The sequence below is a fragment of the Nothobranchius furzeri genome, chromosome 12, assembly GCF_043380555.1.
Source record: "Nothobranchius furzeri strain GRZ-AD chromosome 12, NfurGRZ-RIMD1, whole genome shotgun sequence".
Taxonomy (NCBI): domain Eukaryota; kingdom Metazoa; phylum Chordata; class Actinopteri; order Cyprinodontiformes; family Nothobranchiidae; genus Nothobranchius; species Nothobranchius furzeri.
In genome coordinates, this window is record NC_091752.1 from 60,031,144 (window position 1) to 60,052,527 (window position 21,384).

Below are 21,384 nucleotides of genomic sequence, written 5' to 3' on the forward strand. Positions count from 1 at the left end.
TCATTTGATTCCTATTCTCTCACTGATATTGCTCTGTGTGTTCTCTTAACACAAGCTAAAGTAAACAAATGCGACTTTGAGCTGTGGTGCTCACGGCCGTTCCTCTCTCCTCTCTTCCCACTGAGCAGCAGTCTGCCGCCACACTGGAACGGGAGAGATGTTGACCCCACGGCATCCAGAATAATAATGAATCACGAATGCGGGAAGCCCCGCTGGCTGATCCTATTCACCAATCGGAGGCAGTAGGCATAAATTTCAGCCGGCCAATCAGTCCGTAGTTTCACCTCAGTCCCAGTTAGATCGCAAAGGATGAGGCCTGAAAAAAAGAGTCACTTCAGAACTGAAAATGCACATACACTGGGTACGGATAACGGAGCAAATGTTCTGAATTCTTAGGACCATGTAATATTTCAGTTTTTCTTTTTAATAACTCTGCAGACATTTCTAAAATTCTGTGTTTTTCTGTCAGTATGGGGTGCTGTGTGTACATTATGGAGAAAATTAATGCATTCAATTGATTTTTGCAAATTGCTGCAATATAACAAAGAGTGAAAATTTTACATTACCCAGAGGTGAAACCAAAAAAAGCTATCCAGCCCATATCGTACTGACCCAGATGTGGAAGCGGTATTAGTTTGTGTCGTTGGTGTTGTTTGTGTCGTGTTGTTGGTGTTGATGATCCTAAAAACTTTACAACAATGCCCTCATGTCTTTTTTTTTCTCTACATTTAGTTCATGTGCTATCTCAGAGAAAATCACAAAACCAGCTTATTCAGATTTGTGTGACAGCAACACTTTAATGTTTCGCCTGTTTAACGTTCTCTAGATCTATGTTTTATCTACTCATAGACATCTTTAATTTTAGCTATGTTTTTCTGTTAGTTTAAGCTAGACAAGCAGTTTTTACCAGTAATAAATACAACATATGTATTCACATCTTAGTGTTTTTACAGCTTTTTCTGTTAAAAGCCCTGTTAGATGCTAATAGATACTGAGTTTCTAAAATGACAAAGCTAAGGAAAGCAAGAGTCATCATTATTAGAATGCATGTGTTTTTATGAACTGCTCCAGCAGTTTTTTCTCATAGGGATGGCTGAGGGAAACACCTTGCTCTCCTTAAATCTATCTCGTCTGTGTGATTAAAAAACAACATGTTGTAACAGATGTGTTAAAAAAATAAGCAATCTGCATGAATTGCCTGTTTAAAATGTTTAAATAATGATTTTGTCTAACTGAAGAATTTTAGCTGAGGCAGTTCAAAAGTAACAGCCTGATGCAGGCTTTATCAGACATCTCAGAATGGCTAGAGTCATCCCACCTAACTCTTAATGTTAAAAAAAACTGTGTCCATATGCTTCTCCATGAGAAACAGGCCTGATCAGGAACTATTTCAGGTTAGGATTAAAGAGGAAATCATTGAAGTAAGGAGTGATGTGAAGTACCTTGGGATCATCCTAGACAAACACCTAAAATTTGACAGTCAGGTTAAGCACATCTGTAATAAGGTTAAAACAAATTTAAACTGCTTCCGTTTTATCAGAAGGAACCTGTCACACCAAACTGCTAAACTGTACATGCATGCACTGATCTTTCCCCACTTATCATACTGCATTACATCATGGTCACAGGCTTCATCCACCACTCTAAAACCTATAGTCTTAATATACAAGCAAGCAATAAAAATTATGGACCAGAAACCATTGAAATGGCATCATTGCCGCATTTTAAGGAAACATAATCTTCTCACTTTTGAAAATTTTATTAATTTTAGCACTCTAAGATTCTTTTTCAATTGTCTAAATGATAACTTGTCTAAACTGTTCTCTACTGTGGCCATCAGACGTCAGAGCTCTCATAGAACGATCACTCGAGCCTCCACCTGCGGCGATTGTCTCGTCCCGCGGTGCAAGACTTCTTTTGGTCAGTCTGCTCTTTCTGTAAAGGGGGCCAAACTTTGGAACTCTCTACCTGTTGACCTAAAACTAGAAACAGACAGTAACGTTTTTAACAAAGAACTCAAAAAATGGTTAAATCTAAACAACAATGTCTACATGAATAGTTTTAAAGTCTTGCATTGCTGCTCAAATTGCCTTGTTTTATTCTTTTTTATTGAAAATTGTTGGCAATTTTAATCTGTTTTCTCTTTGATTTATTGTTGATCTCTTTGTATTTTATTTAAATGTAGTCTACTTTTTAGAAAGGTTCTATGGAGTGTTGCAAATTAGCACGTGTGCTAACACACTAAACAATGCATCTGGTTCGTCCAATGTAATTGCTGTGTCCATGTCAAATAAACATCACTCACTCACTCGATTACCTTTGACATTTTGTCCCTGCTAACACTGTAAACCTGGCATTTGCAGAAAGTGCACGAGAGGCCTTGGCAGAGCTGGATGTGGCCGAGGTACTGACCAATCAGCTGAAACGTGCTCCTGATTCTGAACGGCGTCATGTCATCCTGGAAATACTGGGTTCACTGGGAGAGAGCGGTAAGACCTGAAGTTTGATAAGAGAAAGACAGATGTAAACTTATAAGTGAAGAATTGATGAAATCACAAGTAGCTCCAAAAAAACACTGGCTCAGCTTCCTCGAGATAGGCGCTTTGCTTTACTCGTTCAATGCTGACTAAACTGAAAACTACAAGCACAAAAACAACAGCTTAGACACTTTATTTCATAGAAGTAAAACAGGTGCTTTTAACAAAAATTACCTTACGGGCCACCTCAGAGGTCCTAGACACATTCTAAATTAACATACAAAATAATTAAAACCCCATACATCACAAATATACATAATACTCCAACACAAGTGTAACAAATTATCTTGTATAACTGGTAACTGACATGGCTGCAGCTGCTGCGGATGGCTCAGAGAAAGTTGTTTACGTGTTTCTTCATAAACAGGTCTCACACCTTGCTATAATTGCAGTGCAACAAAAATATTTCTTTTGCCAAAATAAACAAATCTTCTGCACAAAATAGCTTTGCAACGTAAGATACAATAATTTACTAGCAAAAATATACTTTTAACTGCTTGAACCAAAAATTGAAATCAAAAATCTATTTCTAAGACACGTACATCATATAAACATTTAGTTCTGCAACACAGTTCTACCTTAAATTCTTATTGGCTGGTTCATATATAAAATTACCTTGTTTTAAATTTGTTTGGAAGAAGATTTTGAAAAGACGGGAAGCCACTTATCTGCAACTACATGATGTGCTTTGATATTTAAAGAGTTGAAGATTAAATCTGGATTAAACTAAATAGTTTTTGGAATAAAAGAGTAAAAATGACTTCTCTTGTACTTGTGAATATTAATCCCATAGAAAAGACACTAGGTTGATTAGTAAATAAAGCTGGTGATAAACCAAGACAAATAAAACAATAAACAAAGTTCAACATGTCTTCATAAAACTAATGAGGATTTGAATTTCCTCCTAAACAGACAAGGGTGTAAGGTGGAAAAACAGAAAAAATATCTTTTTTTGTACAGGACGGTTATTTCTTGAAGCTTTCTTCACAAGCAGTGATCCGTTGGAGGGATGGCACACTGTATTTCAGGTGTGCGCTATGTGGGAGTGGCACGCTGACCTATCAGATCAGTGCACCACACCTAGAGAAGAGGGAAGGCAAAACAGCATCCAGACACTTTGAGGGGCTGGAAAAGTAAAAGGCTTGCCATTGAAACAACCTTCAGATGCCTCCATCATCATCAACAATATAAAGAGCCCCGTCCCAACCAAGAACACAGAGAAAAGAACAGGGCTTTCGAATGAAAGAGTATGATGTACAAAAAATCCATACTATCAGCTCTCTGTTGGAAAAAGAAAATAAATTAAGGAGGTTTTCCTCCCTCAGCCATCCCTACGAGAAAAAAACTGCTGGAGCAGTTCATAAAAACACATGCATTCAAATTCAATACATAGAAAACAAGAAAAATACAAACTACAGACTAATCAGCAATAAAAGGCCTCTAAGGGAAATGACTTCAATTGTGGTTTATGGATTTGCAATCCCTCCAAAGAAGTCAACAATCTAAACAAGAAATTGAATTTTTTTCTAAGTTTATCTCTCATTAAATAGAATATTTACTAAGAAATCACAATGCAACCATAGAAACACTACTTGGTGCTGTGTGGATATGTGGATGTGCGTGTGTCTCTGTCTTCTCCATGCCCAGTGAGTTGTGGCCAAGCCTCCATGATTCAGGTCTGGATATGAAGCAAAACAGGAAGTGACAAAATTTGCAATTCCACCCTCATCCGCTGGGGGCTGGTGTCAGAAGCGAGCAAATCCTCATTGACTCCCATGTTAAAAATACCAATTTCACAGCAGAAATAAACATGTTTACAGCCTGGTACCAAAACATGTTTTTGGTTTAAATGATCTAGTTTACACTCAACTCTGAGGGGGGTGAATTGTTTTCTCACTCTTCTGTTTAAGTGTATTAAAAGCCTAAAATTCTGATTAATTAATGAAAATCAGACCCGCGTGACTGCAGAGCAAGCTCCGGGCAGAGCTGTAGAAAGAGAGAGGCCTTGTTCGAGATGAGCCAGTTCTGCGCAGATTCGATCACCGGTGATCGGCGAGCAATGCATGCCAGTTAGATTTGTGTCCGACTTGACGCCGACTTGCTCTGACGTCATGCATACGTAGGCAACGATAACCTCATGAGATCAAGGCAGCCACAGATTTTGGAGCAAGGCGCTGCAGTTGCTCTCCACCGGCTGCGAAACCTAGGGCATGACAGGAAACGCCTGGCTCTCACCTGATCTAAGATCTGATTGGTTCACATTCTGATCCAACCATCCGGTGGTTGAACATGAAATGTTAGTTGGTCACATGTATTCTGTGAATCATGTTACGTTGATGATGACAACTATATAGGCCATAAAGAGAAATGTGATTTGTGTTATTTTCCTCACGTTTCTTATGAGCACATTAAAACAACAGCTGATAACCTTTACTTATTAATACAGTCATATCTTCATATACAATATATGATATCCATACCATACCATACCAACTTTATTTATAAAGCACATTTAAAAATGGCATGGCAGCTGACCAAAGTGCTGTACAGAATAAAAAGTTAAAACACAATATAAAAACAAAACACGGTCAACAATAAAATACACAACAAAGCAGATAATCACGGTCAATAAAAAGACACATAGTAAAATAATAAAAGTCAGGGATTTTAAAATGCCTGGTCGTGAAAGTGAGCCTTAAGTAGTGACATGAACCGGAGGAGGGATGGTGCCAGCCTCTGAGAGAGGAAGAGCATTCCAGAGTGTTGGAGCAGCATAGACAAAAGCACGCTGCCCCCGCGTTTTGTATTTCATTGTTGGAACGCGAAGCAGTAGGCCATCAGCAGATCTCAACGCCCGGTTTGGCACATAACGAGTCACAAGATCAGACAGGTAATCCGGAGCCAGACCATTCAGAGCCTTAAAAACAAAAATCAGGATTTTAAACATGACTCTGAAGTTTACGGGTAGCCAGTGGAGCTGCACCAGTACAGGTGTGATATGGTCTCTTCTAGAGGTGTTTGTTAAAAACCTGGCTGCCGCGTTCTGTATGACCTGAAGCCTGTTAAGAGCGGAGGCAGGTAAACCAATTAAAATGGAATTTGCGTAATCCAGTCGGGAGATGATAAAAGTATAAATTACAAATTCCAGGTGTGCTTGTTTCAGGATCGGTTTTAAGCGAACTAGTCTGCGCAGCAGGTAAAAACACGATCTGACCACTGCATTAATCTGAGGGCCCATGGAAAACTGTGTATCCTGTTTCACCCCCAGGTTGGTAACACCCTGCTTGAGGTCATATGGGAGAGTGTCCAAATCAGAAGACAAGTGTGTGGTTTTGTTAGGGGTCATGAGGAGTGCCTCTGACTTAGAATCATTCAGCTTCAGGAAATTGTTGGCAAGCCAAACCCTCACTTCAGCCAAACATTGGTCCAGAAGAGAGAGGGAGCCTGGTTTGTTCAAAGCCAGGTAGATCTGGCAATCATCTGCATAGATATGATAGCCCAGGCCATATTTCCTCAGGATGGAACCTAGGGGGAGGATGTAAATTGAAAACAGGAGAGGCCCAAGCACAGATCCCTGCGGGACTCCCCATGGAAGTGGAAGGAATGTAGAGGAACAATTACCCAACTGATCCTTGAAAACTCAGTTTGACAGGTATGAGCCGAACCATTGAAGTGAGGTACCCCTAAGCCCTACCCATGACTCAAGTCTATCCAGCAAAATATCGTGGTCAACGGTATCAAATGCTGCAGAAAGATCTAATAGAAGGAGCAAAACAGGAGACCCAGAGTCAGAAGCCACCAGGATGCCATTGGTCATGCGAAGAAGGGCTGATTCAGTACTGTGAAGTGGCCTAAACCCAGACTGGAACACATCAACCAGAGAAAAGCTATTCATGTGAGCTGTAATCTGTGAATAGACAATCTTTTCAAGGACCTTAGACAAAACCGTAATTTAGAGATTGGCCGGAAGTTTGCAAGTTTTGAGTTGACTAAACCAGGTTTTCTTTTTTAAAATTGGTTGCACAACCGCCTTTTTAAAAGAAGTAGGAAACACCCCGGTAGGGTTGTCACGGTGTGAAAATTTAACCTCATGGTTGTTGTGACCAAAATTATCACAGTTTTCGGTATTATCGCGGTATTTTTTTTAAACGTGTTACATTTTCAGTCCTCCTCTTTTTTTCCTGTATTTCCCTCCCTTTGAGCGCTTTCAATATTTGCTCTGCTTTCTTTTTCCTGTCAGTGCTCCTGTGCTTTTGCTTTTGTTTTTTTTTCTATTTTCCATTTTGGTCTGTTTTCCTCCCTTTAAACATGTTCCATTGTCTTTCCTTTCTGCTTCCGTTTGATGTTTACATAGAAAAATGACGTCACTTTCAGATGTGAAAATAAAAGCTTTTATGAAGCATGCTGCTTCTTTCTCTTATTGGAGCCACTAGGATAACTCCATTTTATGCTTAATGTTTTGACTATCGCTTTGAGTTTGTTACGAACGCTCCCGCCTCTCTTCTTATTCTTATTTGTGGTCTTATGGCACTTGGCAAACAACAAGTGGGCCCCAGGCGGCCGCAGACCTATGCCTAATGGTAAAACCGCCACTGGCTGCACACAATCTCCGCTTCATAAATTGGAGACTAATGAGAATGTTTCTCAGCTGCATTTTAGTCACGTCCCGCCCTCACCATGCCCACTTACTGCCATAAAGAGTCGATGCAAAGTGCCTTGTGGATCTCATGCACATACATAAGCTGGCTGTTGCAGCGCTCCGCCAATGACATGGCGACTGTAGATCAAGGCAGGTAAAGGAGGCGCAATTTCACAGAAGCAGAAATGGAGGTACTTGTGGGTGAGATGGAGAAATGAAAGGAAGTACTTTTGCAAAACAAATAAGAGAAAATCCACGGAGTGGCACAGCGTTGCTGAAGCCGTCAATGTTGTGAATTCTTCAGAGACATCTGTGGTGGATATTAAAAAAAAAAGGTCCAATTGGGATTCAATCCCCAGACTCCCAGGTGAAAGTTACGCACACTAACCAGTCAGCCAAACGGAGATCTACCTTGTACAAGTAGCCAGGGCACATGATCAATCGGGCCACAGTGACAGGACACACACTGTCACAGACGCATGACATTCTGTCAAAATCTGCCCCCTGCTGATATTCTACATTCCGTATTCTGCGCTTCAGGCTGTATGTGTGTGTGTGTGTGTGTGTGGGGGGGGGGGGGGGGGGGGGGGGGGTCTTGTTCTGTGTGAAAATGAAGCGGTACAACTGATAATGCTGCAGGATTTCATAATTTAATCCTTCTCAGCAGCAGCACTGCAGGTGCTTTCCATGTCCCAAATGTGCGTAAGCCAGGTCCTTAGTCAACGTAAAGTTGCGCACATTTTTCCACTAAGTTTTCTTTCATAAATCCCAACGTTTGCGTGGAAAGTTGCTTACGCAGTTTTCCGACCCCGTTTTGTGCGTAAGCAAGCCTGATAAATGAGGTGTAGATAAGATCTGGAATGGATCACTTCAGGAACAATATTCATTTTAAACAAATCATTGATTAAAGCACAGATTATTCAAAGACTTTGGGATTTACATCGTGTTCATTCAACACATTTGATTATTTCAACCTATAAGTTGTAAAGTTACTTATGAACTTTAAGGAAAGTGAACTTTATTCTGAGTGAAGAATGCAGGAGTCTCGCTTTTGCATGAGACCTTGGCCGAAGACGTTATGTCTCCTTTGACCGGTAACAAGGCCTGGTGCAGAGCTCTCTGGTTTGGAGGCCAGACAGCTGTAATGCATCCCTGGATGTGTGACGCAGTTTGTGGCTGCAAATGAAAAGTTAATTTCTGTTCATGTTGATGAAAACTTGCCCTTTGAACCGCTACACCAGTGTTGTGCTGATCTGGATCTGCTGTGCCACCAGATACACTGAAGTTGCAGTTTGTAGAGTGTGGAGTACCAGAGGCTTTATCAGAGATGATTCAGCATCTGCAGGGACACTCTGACCCCCATGACCTCTGCAGTATAAAGATCGCCTCCAACCTTATGGTGTCCCTGCTTTTAGGAGGTAAGTGATAAAGCAGATTTATGTCTACAAGTTTATGAAGTATTCTAGTTTAGTGGAGATGATCTGGATTTTATTATTTTTTATGCTGTTGTCTTGATGCTTTCAAGTTTATTATTCATGTCAGTGATTAGATCACTTTAAATGACATGTGCCAATATTAGTGTTGTCTAACAGTAAAGGACTAATAACATAACTTTTAAGCTATAATACATCTGCGGTCTAAACAAAACATTTGAGAAGATCTTTACACTAAATCCCTCATATAAGCCAATCTCAGCAGTTTTATTCATTCCAGGACCAGAAAAATGGTAATAAAATGTGTTTTTTACTTGAGTAAACATCTTCTTTAGTAGAAATAAACACATTGGGGCGATTGGAGACCCATCCAAGATGGCAGCTCAGTCCATGTCGCGTATATGATGTCTGTGGTGTGCTGATAGCTACTGGTGTTATGCAGATAAACTTAGCCTGCTGGCCATGGTGCCGTGTGCCCCTCTGTCACGGTAACGTGCATCACAGCCACATAATGGGGCCATAAATAATTAGAAATATGAGGAACGCCACTACTTTTAAATGCATTCATAATATTAACTCGTTTTTTAATTAATGTGTTTCCTAAACAAGTGATGTTTGTTGGCAGATAACTAAGGAAATGACATAAATGCAGAAAGACAGAAATACCTACATTTTTTAAAATAAAATAAAAACTTGGACGTGTTTTCCTTTTTTCTTTTTTTTGCTTTGCTGAGGTATTGGATCGATATTAGCAGACACTCAAATCAAATGACTCGGAATGGGATCAGGAGTAAAAAATGCGATCGGAACGCCCCTCTTTAAAAGTGTGTTTGTGTGTTTCAGATGAGTCCATGCAGAAGTGTTTTGCGGAGGGATCAGGCATAGTGTATCAGAATATTCTGTCGTGGTTGCAGAGTTCCAACACCCAGCTGCAGCTGGCTGGAGCTCTGGCCATCGCCAACTTTGCAAGAAATGGTGAGACATGTTTCAGTAAAAGTAAAAGCTCACTACTTGAATTAAAATTTCCCAAAAGCAGCATGCAGCATTCTGCTCATGAGCAAACACAAACTAAGTGAATATAGCTCCCCTATAAAGCACGCTCTGACTGATAGAATGTCATTTTGCTTCATTTTTTAAATCCTGCATTTATGTGAGCAATAGGATGACACAGATATTAAGTTTTTCCCTGGTCTTGATTGTTAGACAGTAACTGTGTGAAAATGATGGATCTCGGTGTGGTTTTACCCATCCTGACCTTGTTGGAGCAGCATGTAGATGAAGGAGACGTAGCTGTTCAACATGCTGGGCTCAGTGCACTGAGGAACCTAGCCATCCCTGGTAGGTTCCGTCTCACACACATGCAAAACAGATGAATAAATGACCAATCCTGTGTAAGTAATAGAACATGTACTATATGTGTTTATAGCATGAAGCTCCACCCAAATGGATTTATTTTCAATGTTAAACTCATTTCTTTGGAAAGCAAATGCAAAATAAAAAAAAAAAACCCGGCAATTTTGGTGAAACACGTGGAAAAGCTTTCTTTCTGTTGCCAGTTACATCACAGTCCTGAGGCATTTCACAGGAATTAGAATATATTTTTAACTCCCTTACTTAATATTTCACTGGCTTTCAGTGAAAATGGTTTTGCAGTTTAGGTGACACAAGTACAGACGGTGTGTAAACAGTCGTTACCTCCAGATTTAGAGCGTACTGCTCAGGTGCTGCTCGTTTTTCTTTAAAGTATGTCTATCTGTAAAATCTTAACACACACACACACACACACACACACACACACACACACACGAATGCACACGCACACTTTTTTTCAGCAACCAACAAAGTGCAAATGCTGGAGGATGGGGTGACTGAAAGGATAAAGACACTGCTGCGTACCGACATGCCACCAGTCCAGTTCAAGCTGCTGGGAACACTACGCATGATGGTGGACGGACAAGGTGGGGAAACTGTTCAAAGATATGTAAAATAATTTCATTCATTCATCAGAAACACAAAGATTTGATCCCTTGTTTGAGCAATAATCCTGAACTATGTTGAACACAAGCTGCTGGATGTACAGTTGTGGCCAAAAGTATTGAGAACGACACAAATATGGGAAAGTGGAAGAGTTGTGTCAGGCTTAGTTTGAGTTGAGCTGATTTAGCGGGAGTTTGAGTGTCGCCCGTCTTTAGACCCAAGCGCGGAGTGACTGACGCTGGGCGAGACTGGCACGCGGTTTGAGCTAGGTGAGCAATGCGTATGGGAGAGTGAGCGCACGGCGGCTCCAAAAGTAAACAAGACGGACTTACAGGAAGTCGGCAGGCTGGATGTCTCGGGCTGATCCGGTCAGAACAAGCTGAGTAATCAGGCTAGGGTTGGTCGGAACTCAGAACACAGTTCCGTGAGAAACGATGACTGAGTGAGCTGGTGTTGTGCGGTACTTCCCTTTGTAGAGATGGCATGTGACGTAAGCCGGAAGTCTGGCACTGGGAATGCTGGGTAGTGGAGTTCTGCTGGCAGGAGGAGGCTTCACAGGCAAAGATATTGTGGCTACTAGGATTGTTCCTAAATCAACAATTTATAGGATCATCAAGGTCTTCAAAGAAAGAGGTTCAATTCTTGTTAAGAAGGCTTCAGGGTGTCCAAGAAAGTCAAGCAAGCACCAGGATCGTCTCCTAACGAGGATTCAGCTGCGGGATCGAAGTGCCACCAGTGCAGCGCTTGCTCGGGAATGGCCACAGGCAGGCGTGAGCTCATCTGCACGCATGGTGAGGCAAAGACTTCTGGATGATGGCCTGGTGTCAGGAAGGGCAGCAAAGAAGCATCAGGGACAGATTAATCTTCTGCAAAAAGTATAGCGAATGGGCTGCTGAGCACTGAGGCAAAGTCACATTGTCCAATGAAGCCCCTTTCCGATTGTTTGGGGCATCTGAAAGAAGGCTTGTCCGGAGAAGAAAAGGTGAGCGCTACCATCAGTCCTGTGTCATGCCAACAGTAAAGCATCTTGAGACCATTCATGTGTGGAGTTGCTTCTCATCTAAGGGAGTGGGTTCACGCACAATTTAGCCCAAAAACACAGCCATGAATAAAGAATGGTACCAAAACACCCTCCGACAGCAACTTCTTCCAACAATCCAACAACAGTTTGGTGAAGAACAATGCATTTTCCAGCACCGTGCCATAAGGCAAAAGTGTTAACTCGGTGGCTCGGGGACTAAAACGTTGAAATTTTGGGTCCATGGCCTGGAAACTGTCCAGATCCTAATTCCATTGAGAACTTTTGATCAATCCTCAAGAGGCTGGTGGACAAACAAAAGCCCACTAATTCTGACAAACTCCAAGAAGTGATCATGAAAGAATGGGTTACTATCAGTCAGGATTTGGCCCAGAAGTTGATTGAGAGCAGAGGTCCAGAAAAAGAAGGGCCAACACTGCAAATACCGACTATTTGCATAAATGTCATGTAACTGTTGATAAAAGCCTTTGAAACATATGTAGTGCTCGTAATCATATTTCAGTACATCACAGAAACAACTGAAACAAAGATCTAAAAGCAGTTTGGCAGCTAACTTTGTGAAAACTAATATTTGTGTCATTCTCAAAACTTTTGGCCACAACTGTAGTTGTAATCCTTTGTAGGATTTCATTTAATTTTGTTTTTTCTTCGTTTTGAAATGACTTTCCCTTCCATTCTTGTTCTGCATTTCAGAGGAAGCAGCCTTGAAACTAGGAAAAGATGCTGTGCTGCTAGCACGAGTGCTGGAGTGGTGTGAAGCTAAAGACCATGCAGGTGTCAAAGGAGAAGCTAGTCGCCTCTTAGCTGCTCTCATCAGGCATAGCCGCAGTCCTGTGAGTTTGGTTATTCTACTGCAGTTAAGATTTTACACTGAACTTATTTAAAATCCAAATGAATGTCTAATTTAGTCATTTTGTTTCTGTAGTTAAGTAAAGTAGAATACAATATTGTACTTTACTTCTTTAATCTTCTACTTTAATCATTAAACAAACAATGCTGCAGCATCTTAGATCAATACATAACAATAAAACAAACCTGAATCTAAAACCTCAGACAAGTTCAGGACTGATGAGCTTACAGCTAGTCAGAATGCAGGTGAGACCAAAAGGATTTCCTGCTCCTTTCAATTCCATTATTACCCAATGGTTCACGCTTTTTCCTTTAATAAGCAAGTAATGTTTATTTCTACTGCATCTCTCGCAGAATCACAATGTGCTTCACAACAACAGAAAACTAATATTTGTGATAAAACAATCACAACAATGCCATAGAGAGTGGCTACCAACCAGTCAACATAAACACAAACCTATAAGGCGCTAAAACATAAAAGAAAGCTTCGTAGAAGTAAAATCAATAAAAACCTACCACAGAATCAGTAGAAACACAGACCTTTAAAGCATAGAGGCATAAAAAGAAATCTACACATAATTAAAATATATTTGAAAAATAAAGAATTAAAAACTGGTTTCCATATTTTGAATTACTAGGAATGGTTCACCACCTTTTCAACGATTCCCCTCATCAATTCCAGTTGGCGCAAATGACGTCATCGCACACGTTGCCTAGCTTACAGAAGCAGAAAACATGGCATCTAAACGGCACAAATGCTCAAAGGTTTGGTTATACAAGGGTGACCATACGTCCACTTTCCCCTGAACATGCCCAATTTTCACTCTCTGTCCGGGGGGGGGGGGGGGGGGGGGCTCCTACATTGATCAAAATGTCCGGTTTTTCATCCAGGAGCAGGGATCAAGTTATGGGGTGCTAGATATCTTTCAGGTGCGCCCGCTGCGTCCGGCGCACGATACATTCTCAAGGTGGTGCAACAAAACCTTATTATTAAATCATGATCGTTCATATCTGTTTAAATCCTCTGGTATTCTGTCTTTTAATCGTTCCTGACATGCTCCGCTCATCGTGTGCTGCGGTGATTTCACCTCACTGACGCAGCATCGAAATGCACTTTGCGGCCAGGAGGTCCCTTTGATCTGCTCAAAGGTAACTGATGAGGTGAAAAAGTAAGAATCTAGGCAGCAGATTTTCTGGAGAGTTTAGAGGAGATGCAGGAAGATGAAAGACAGGTCTAAAAAAGATCTAAAAAGATCTAGGTCTAAAAACATCTCAGTGCTGCTCCCTGTGGCAGAACAGTGGCTACTGCATTTTAAACTTGGAATCGAACAATTTCATGTCGTCGGTACAGTCTCCTCGCACTCCCCCTCCCTCCCAGGACGGAAATTCCCCACACTTGGGCTTCATGGTTCCGGTTGGCTCGCAGGAGTTTTCTAAGTTAACACACATTTCTTTTAACAACGGTAGTCTTTGCATCTTTACTGTTCCCCGCTTCAGCCCTCTCCCGGTTCACAAATGACGGCTCACTTGACCGCGGCCCTCTCCCCTGTGCAGCGGCTGCAAACTCACTGGAACACCTGCAGCCTCTCAGAGTTCCTGCTGATCTAAATGTTGAAAGAATAATTTCATTTTTTCTGTTCCTCACTTCTGATTACCTTCAATAGTGTCTGTTTGTTGCAACCACCAGGTACAAAAACGAACTTGTTTTTATTTGACTATTTTTCTGTCCTGTCTCTGTTTATTATCTTCCTGCATCTCCTCTCAGTCCTAAAGAAAAACTACCTGGCTTCATATTTTTCACCTTATGAGTTACCTTTAAACTGCAGTTCAAAAAGATCTACCGAGCGCAAAAATAGCGGAGCGCGTGCTGCGCCCCGTACCAGTGAGGTAAAGTCACCGGAGGACGAAACAGGTGATGCGCTCCGCTCCGCAGCAGCAAACGCATCAGGCACAGATGAAAGTCAGAAATCATTAAAGGATGTGAGCCGACATAAATGATCACGTGTTAACTTTGTTTTTGAGGTGGCGACACTTTGAGACTGTTACTGTGGCACAGCTCAGGATGCATCTGTCTGGAGCGCGTCAACGACAAGAGCTCTGTGCCTCTCAGCTCAAAGTAATCCCCAGAGAGTCCATATAAATAGTGTAATATAAGTAGAACCAGGATCGTTTTTGAGCTCCCCCTGGGTGTGTAAGCGGAGGGCTTCCGGGGGAGCCTGTCATCCTTTGGGGTGGGCCGGGATCCCTTTAGCTCATCTGTAATTTGAATGCTGCATATAGCACAAGTTGGTCGCGTGGGTTGCTGGATCCTAGCACAGTTGCCGGAACGGTCCTTTCAAAATAATGGGCCATTCCCATCTGTACCAGGTCGGCCCGGGCTGGGTAGCCCCAGTCGGCCCCAGCCTGGCCCGGTTGATTCCACACATCCTTGTCTTAAGCCCATGTGGGCTGATTCTACCCACCAATCAGAGGCTTTCTCTAATGGAAGGTGTGAATTTGCTGTCAGCAGTGGGTGTGTTGGCCCTGGTCGGCCTGAAGCAGACCCCCTCGAGAAGAGGGCTGAGAATGAGCCTTGGTTGGCCCGGAAAAATACCAGGCCACCCAGATATGTAAACAACCTACGCTACCCGGCCCGGGCCGACCCGGTACAGATGGGAATGGCCCATAAGACAGTTTCCGGATCTTGCTCCAGCAAGATATTGCTCAAATTAAGCCCTGGGTTGCAGACACTAAGCTGACCAGGCCAATGTGCTCAGGTGGCCTCAGTTTTGCCAGGGTTAAGCTGGAAAAAGTTCATACTCAGCCAGCGTTTGACTTGGCACAGACAGTCAATGAGTGGAGACAATAACTCAATCTCATAAAAGGAGCAGTACAGTTGAATATCGTCTGCATACAGGTGATATGATATATTCCTGAAATTGTGGATTAACTGTCCCAGGTGTATTATGTATAGACCTCTTGAAGCATGATGTCACGTGTCCACACCCCAGCCCCTCAGCATGGTTAACACACGTAGAGCTGTAGGCTGCACATGTTGACAAACAAAAGGCAGTAACGTTTATTTGACAGGTTTCCAGCTGATAAAATATGCAGAAGGCAGTGGTTAACGGCCAATCCTAGTGCATAAACCACTCACTTTATGGCAGACAAAGTCTTGTAACAGAATAAAAATGTTAAATATCTGCCCCGTGTGTCCAGAAACAAACTAGTTCTAGCCATCCAATGACTTATGTATTTTTTTATAATTATGTGCAACTGCGGGGACGAGGAGCCGTGGAGAATTGACCGACCAAGCATCAGGCTGCTGATCATCAGGCGGCCTTAGAAAAAAAAGTGTCGTGTATAGTTCTGTGTGTGACCTGCAGTAACGGTCTCGAAACAATAATTACGCTAAATTCGCAGCCACTAATGTTGTTCATTTGTGTTGCTCATCAAAATAAACAGAGCACTCGGTAATCTCCAAAGAAAAGCGGTGTCACGACCATTGTTCAGCACTAACCTGACAAAAGTAGAAGAGATCCGGTTACTCCTTCGTTGGTTCAGCTGTGAGAAGTCCATACAGCCAGTTCTGAGGACTGATGTCCCCACAGCTCGCTAGCTATTTTAATAGTTTTATGAAAGCCTGACTGAAATTTATTCAGGATATTTTGTTCAGACAAAGAGCAGCCAAACGACCCTTAATGAAGAAAAATATACATCGAAACAGGTTCCCTCGCCCCGATGCGGGTCACTGGGTCCCCCTCTGGAGCCAGGCTTGAGGTAAAGCATGTTCGCCAGCACCTGGTCTCCAGGCTTTCACGCATAGAGTCCGGCCAAGCACAGCCCAAAGAGGAAACGTGGGGTCCCCCTTCTTATGGATTCACCACTCATGGGAGGAGCCAGTGGGGTTGGATGCAGTGTTTGATGGGTGGTAGCCAAAAATAGGGACCTTGGTGGTCTGACCCTCAGCTACAGAGTTTGGTGTGCGATGTTGAATAGTTCAGGCTAAATATAGTCTGTCATCTCAACACATGGCTCTGACTCCGGAACTAGTTTCCTTGAGAGGGTTTGGACACTATCACTCTGAAGTTGCTCCCACTGAGAGGCACAGGCAGGGGCGAGCAAGCTAGTTGCCCCCAATCTTGGTGCCTGTATGTTGGGGCTTACCCCGGTAAATGAGAGGATAGCCTCCCTCTGCCTACGTGTGGGGGGACAGGTCCTGACTACTGTGGTTTGAGTTGTGCATCAACCTGCAGTTCAGACTTACCACCATTTTTGGAGAGCTTGGAGGACGTGATGGCAGAGGGGTCCTGGGAGTTCACCCAACCAATCTACATGTGTGGATACTCTGGGAGTATGGAGTACCAGGCCCTTTGATATGGACTGTTAGGTCCCTGCATGGCCAGTGTCAGAGCTTGGTCTGCATTGCCGGCAGTACGTCAAGCTCTTTCCCAGTGAGAGTTGGACTCTGCCAAAGCTGCCCTTTGTCACCTATTCTGTTTGTAACTTTGATGGACAGGATTTTCAGATGCAGCCAAGGTGTTGAGGGCATCTGTTTTGGTGGCCTAACAATCAGGTCTCTGTTTTCTACAGATGATGTGGGCCTGTTGACTTGATCAGACAGTGATCTCCAGCTTTCACTGGACTGGTTAGCAGCCGAGTGTGAAGTGGCTGGGATGAGTTCCTCAGCCCCTCTAAATACGGGATCATGGTCTTGAATCGGAAAATGGTAGAATGCCTTCTCCAGGTCAGGAACAAAGTCCTGCCTCAAGTGGAGGATTTTAAGTATCTTGGGGTCTTTTTCACAAGTGAGGGAAAGATGGAACGTGAGATCAATAGGCAGTTTGGTGCTGCATCTGCAGCGATGCGGGCATTGTATCGATCTGTCATGGTGAAGAGAGAGCTGGTCTGGAAGGCAAAGCTCTTGATTTGGTGACCAAAAGAACAAGATCATGGGTACAAGCGGCCCAAATGAATTTTCTCCGCAAGTTGGCTGGGCTCTCCCTTAGAGATAGGGTTAGAAGTTTGGTCATCCGGGAGGGGCTTGGATTAGACCCGCTGCTCTTCCACATCGAGAGGAGCCATTTGAGGGGGCTTGGGCATGTCCACCTGGGAGGAGACCCAAGGGAAGACCCAGGACACGCTGGGGGACTATGTCTGTCAGCTGGCCAGGGAACACCTTGGGATTCCCCCAGAAGCGCTGGCCTAGGTAGCTGGGGAGAGGGAAGTCTGGGCTTCTCATCTTAGGCTGCTGCCCCTGTGGCCCAACTCTGGATAAGCGGCTGAAAATGGATGGATAGATATTTTGTTCCATCAGGAATGTGGTGAGCTGTTCTCCCACTGCCTTTTCCAGGAATTTAGACATCAGAGGAAGCTTTGAATTTGGCCTGCAGTTGTTGAGATCTGAAGGGTTTGGCTTTTTTAAAGGATGGTTCGACTATGGCATATTTGAAAAAGGAAGGAAAGACCCCAGTTGATAATGAGACATTAATGAGTAAGACAAGAAATGGAGGAATAGATTTAAAAAAACTGCTGTAAATGTAAATGATGTCAGCAGGTCAGGTAGAGGGTCTGGCCTCGCAGAACAGGGCAATAATGTTCTGAAAGTAGGCCATGTGCAAGGTGAAGCCAGGCTACTGTCACTGGGCATGAAAGAAGATGGAGAAATGTTAGCTCTGATGTCTACAATCCTAGTCACAAACTACTTGAGAAATGCATCAGCATCTAATTTGCAGAACACCACAACATGCATTGTAGCTGGAGAGACCAGGGCGTTTATTGTCTAAAAAAATCTTGAAGAAAAAGTTAATGTTTTAAGAGAGTTTCCTGACCCAAGACATGCAGAATCATATGCAGAACACAAGGTAAAAATGAGTAATGCCCGGAACACACCAGCTGTAAAGCGCCGCAAAGTGAACCGTTCACGAAATTTGTGCGCTGTCACATCAGGCGAGAATTTTCAATGAGCGCGTCTTCTCACGCATACTGTTTTCCACCCGTCCCCGTGCCATTGTTGAGCATGTGTGTGTGTGTGTGTGTGTGTGTGTGTGTGTGTGTGTGTGTGTGTGTGTGTGTGTGTGTGTAGTCAGTTTGCCCCGCTTGTTGATATCAGAAACTGCGCTGATCCTGCTGCTGTGTACTTGTTTGTATTCACATTTAATAAATCCATCTTTTGCTGTAAAAACGGCATTTAAAATTATGGAAATGCTATGTTTCTCCACAGGAGAGAGTGTGTGTGTGGTCATTTTCATCTATCTAGTCTGTTTAGAAACACAAAAATGATCACATTTATCAATCAATCAATCAAATTATTTTTTCGAATGTTTTTTGTTAAATTTACCGACCTGCCTCTTCTGCTTTGGTTTGACTTCCTGCCAGAATTGACGCGGCTCACTCACGGCTCATGAAAAAATTTGAGCTGATGCTGAAACGATCGCTGCACAGCGCAAGCCTTTATGAGGCTTCGCAGCTGATGTGACCGAGAGCGCAGGTTAACCAGGGCGCCGATTAGAAGCGCTTATAGTTCCACGGCGCTTCGCGGCGCATCGTCGCGCTTCCGCGTCTGGTGTGTTCCGCGCGTAACAAAGGTTTATTATCATAAGGAAAACTAAAGGTGTGCCATCTAAGTGGGGCAAATGGGGAACAAACAAAGGTCTGTGCAGGCTTGGTTGCTGGAGATTCAGAAGCATGAGGGAGGGGAGTCAGGGTGACATTCCAGGATCGAGGCAGGTGAGAGACAAAAGTTCCAGGGGTCCAGATGGGTGAGCAGTGGGAGAGCGGGTCGGTCAGATGGAAGACTGAGGCTTGGCTGAGACGAGATCCAATGCATAGTAAATGGCCTGTATTTGTGTAGCGCTTTCTTAGGATTCTACAACCCCCCAAGGTGCTTCACAGCATAACACCCATTCACACACTGGCCCTGGGGCGCACTGACAAAGGTTAGGCCTGCTGAACACAGGCGCCACCGGTCCCTCTGACCACCACCAGCAGGCAAGGAGGGTTAAATGTCTTGCCCAAGGACTCAACAGCAGCATTCTCTGGTCGGAGCCGGGATCGAGCTTGCCACCTCATGATTACTGGACAACCTGCTCTTCCTCCTGAGCTACTGCTGTCCCTGAAAGTATGGTAGGGGGAGGTTTGTAGAGCAGAGTTCCTGAGGTGAAGTACAAAACACAGGAGTTAAAAACAAAGTTCTAAAGCAAACTCAGTCAGGAGACTGAAGATGGGTTACAACGATACCAGAGACTAAAGACAAGGTTCAAATGTACAAAGGTTGAGTAACCATCCAGCAAGATGTTGCTGTCTTATGGGCTCGACACACGGGAGGCGACTTCGCCTCTCCGTTCATTTTCAATGAGACATGTGCGACAAAGCGATAATCGCGGGTCTCCCTCCTACTAAGCGAAACGCGAAAAACGAGCATTTGAGATTTTGTGCTCGTGCACGTGTCGTGCACAGGCAACCCAGCGACGCGATCCCAGAAAGTTGAAATATTTTCAACTTTTCATCGCTGTCGCTCGGACGAGGACCAATCAACGGAGGTTTCATTCACTGACCAATGAGCAGAAAGGATGCTCCGTACATCTCCGAGCAAACATGAAGGAGAAGTTGATTATTATTATTATGTTTTATATAGTAAAGTCAGAAGTAAGATTTCACATAACTCTAGCAGCACCTTGTGAAACATATCTACCACTTTTTTTTATCTCTGAACCGCTTAAATAACCTTAATTCCCTCCACCCTGACACAGCCAAACAAAACAACGGAAGTTTCAATTTCGCCATGGAACAGAACGCGTAGACGGCTTTGCCGCTGGCGCGGATCGCCTCCCGTGTGTTGAGCCCCTTAGTCCTCCTTTTATATCTGATCAGCTGATGAGACGACAAGCTGCAGCTGTCCTGCTCTCCGGACCCACTCACCTGCAGAAGAGACTCAGGAGTGGAAGCTGTTAGTGGATGAACTCATCTCAGACTGTGACAGATTAGTTTTTTAGACGAAAGAGAAGAGAAATACTAGGTCCTGGCCTCTCTCAATATCTCATTTAATAAACCTGTGATGCCATTTAAAGTTGTAGTGTGTAGTTTCCTGGTGCTAGGGGGCAGCACATACATACATTTTAGGGCAGTTTTACACCAAATCACTGTGGCTTTCTCTAGATTAAAAAACATTAGGACAAATGTTGTTACCTGTGGGGCAGAAAGCATGTGACCTCACCGTGACTCCTCAGGGTTAGATTGTAGTTTTCTGACTCTGTACTTTCCAGATCTGCTGGGAGTCGTGCTCCTGCCGATGATGTCATCATACTATGGCAATACCGCTCGGCCAAAATATATTACATTTCTTTTTTTATTCTGATCTTTCACATATTTTTTGAAAGAGTTTAGCAGTTTTGTTGTTGAATTTGTGTTTTTTACTACCTGAATGTTTTTGAACGTGATAACGTAACTTTCGTAAGTGGTACGCACAGTCAATCATCCACTGTGACGTCATCGACAGGCGCAGGACCCCAAGCTGGCCAGAAGGAAACATGGCGTCTAATAGTCCTGTGCCCTATTTAGTTTAGACCTGATTATTATGGTTGTATGGTACAAAGCAGCCAACATTTTTCAACGACTGGATTTCAGTTTATTAATTTTAAACAATGTTTTGATAGACATTTCTAGAGGTTAACGGTAAAAACCACCCATAAACCCATGCATTGGTTTCATAGTTGTTTATTGGAAACACTTTTCCCTGTAAAAACATGTGTCATGTAACACCCATGGCAGGCAAATGCTTAAGAAAACCTTACATCTGAAAACACACGATGTTAGGTTAGCTCATCAGTTCAGTTAGCCCTAACTTCTATATCTCTAAACAAGGCCATCCAGGAAGGATGGGTAAGATTCAGAGGTGTAGACTCGAGACACGACTTGGACTCGAGTCAGGCT

General features: G+C 43.2%; 1 protein-coding gene across 4 annotated transcripts in view; it reads left to right on the forward strand.

Moving 5' to 3' along the window:
• Nucleotides 1-21,384, forward strand: part of si:dkey-191g9.5 (rap1 GTPase-GDP dissociation stimulator 1) — a 59,491-nt gene that overhangs the window by 26,752 nt on the left and 11,355 nt on the right. For all 4 annotated transcript variants that reach the window (XM_015945530.3, XM_054750619.2, XM_054750620.2 and 1 more), the window contains 6 exons: nucleotides 2,364-2,489; nucleotides 8,451-8,594; nucleotides 9,453-9,584; nucleotides 9,813-9,947; nucleotides 10,442-10,567; nucleotides 12,319-12,458. In XM_015945530.3, coding sequence (XP_015801016.3) covers nucleotides 2,364-2,489; nucleotides 8,451-8,594; nucleotides 9,453-9,584; nucleotides 9,813-9,947; nucleotides 10,442-10,567; nucleotides 12,319-12,458 — 803 coding nt within the window. The remainder of the gene's footprint in view (nucleotides 1-2,363; nucleotides 2,490-8,450; nucleotides 8,595-9,452; nucleotides 9,585-9,812; nucleotides 9,948-10,441; nucleotides 10,568-12,318; nucleotides 12,459-21,384) is intronic.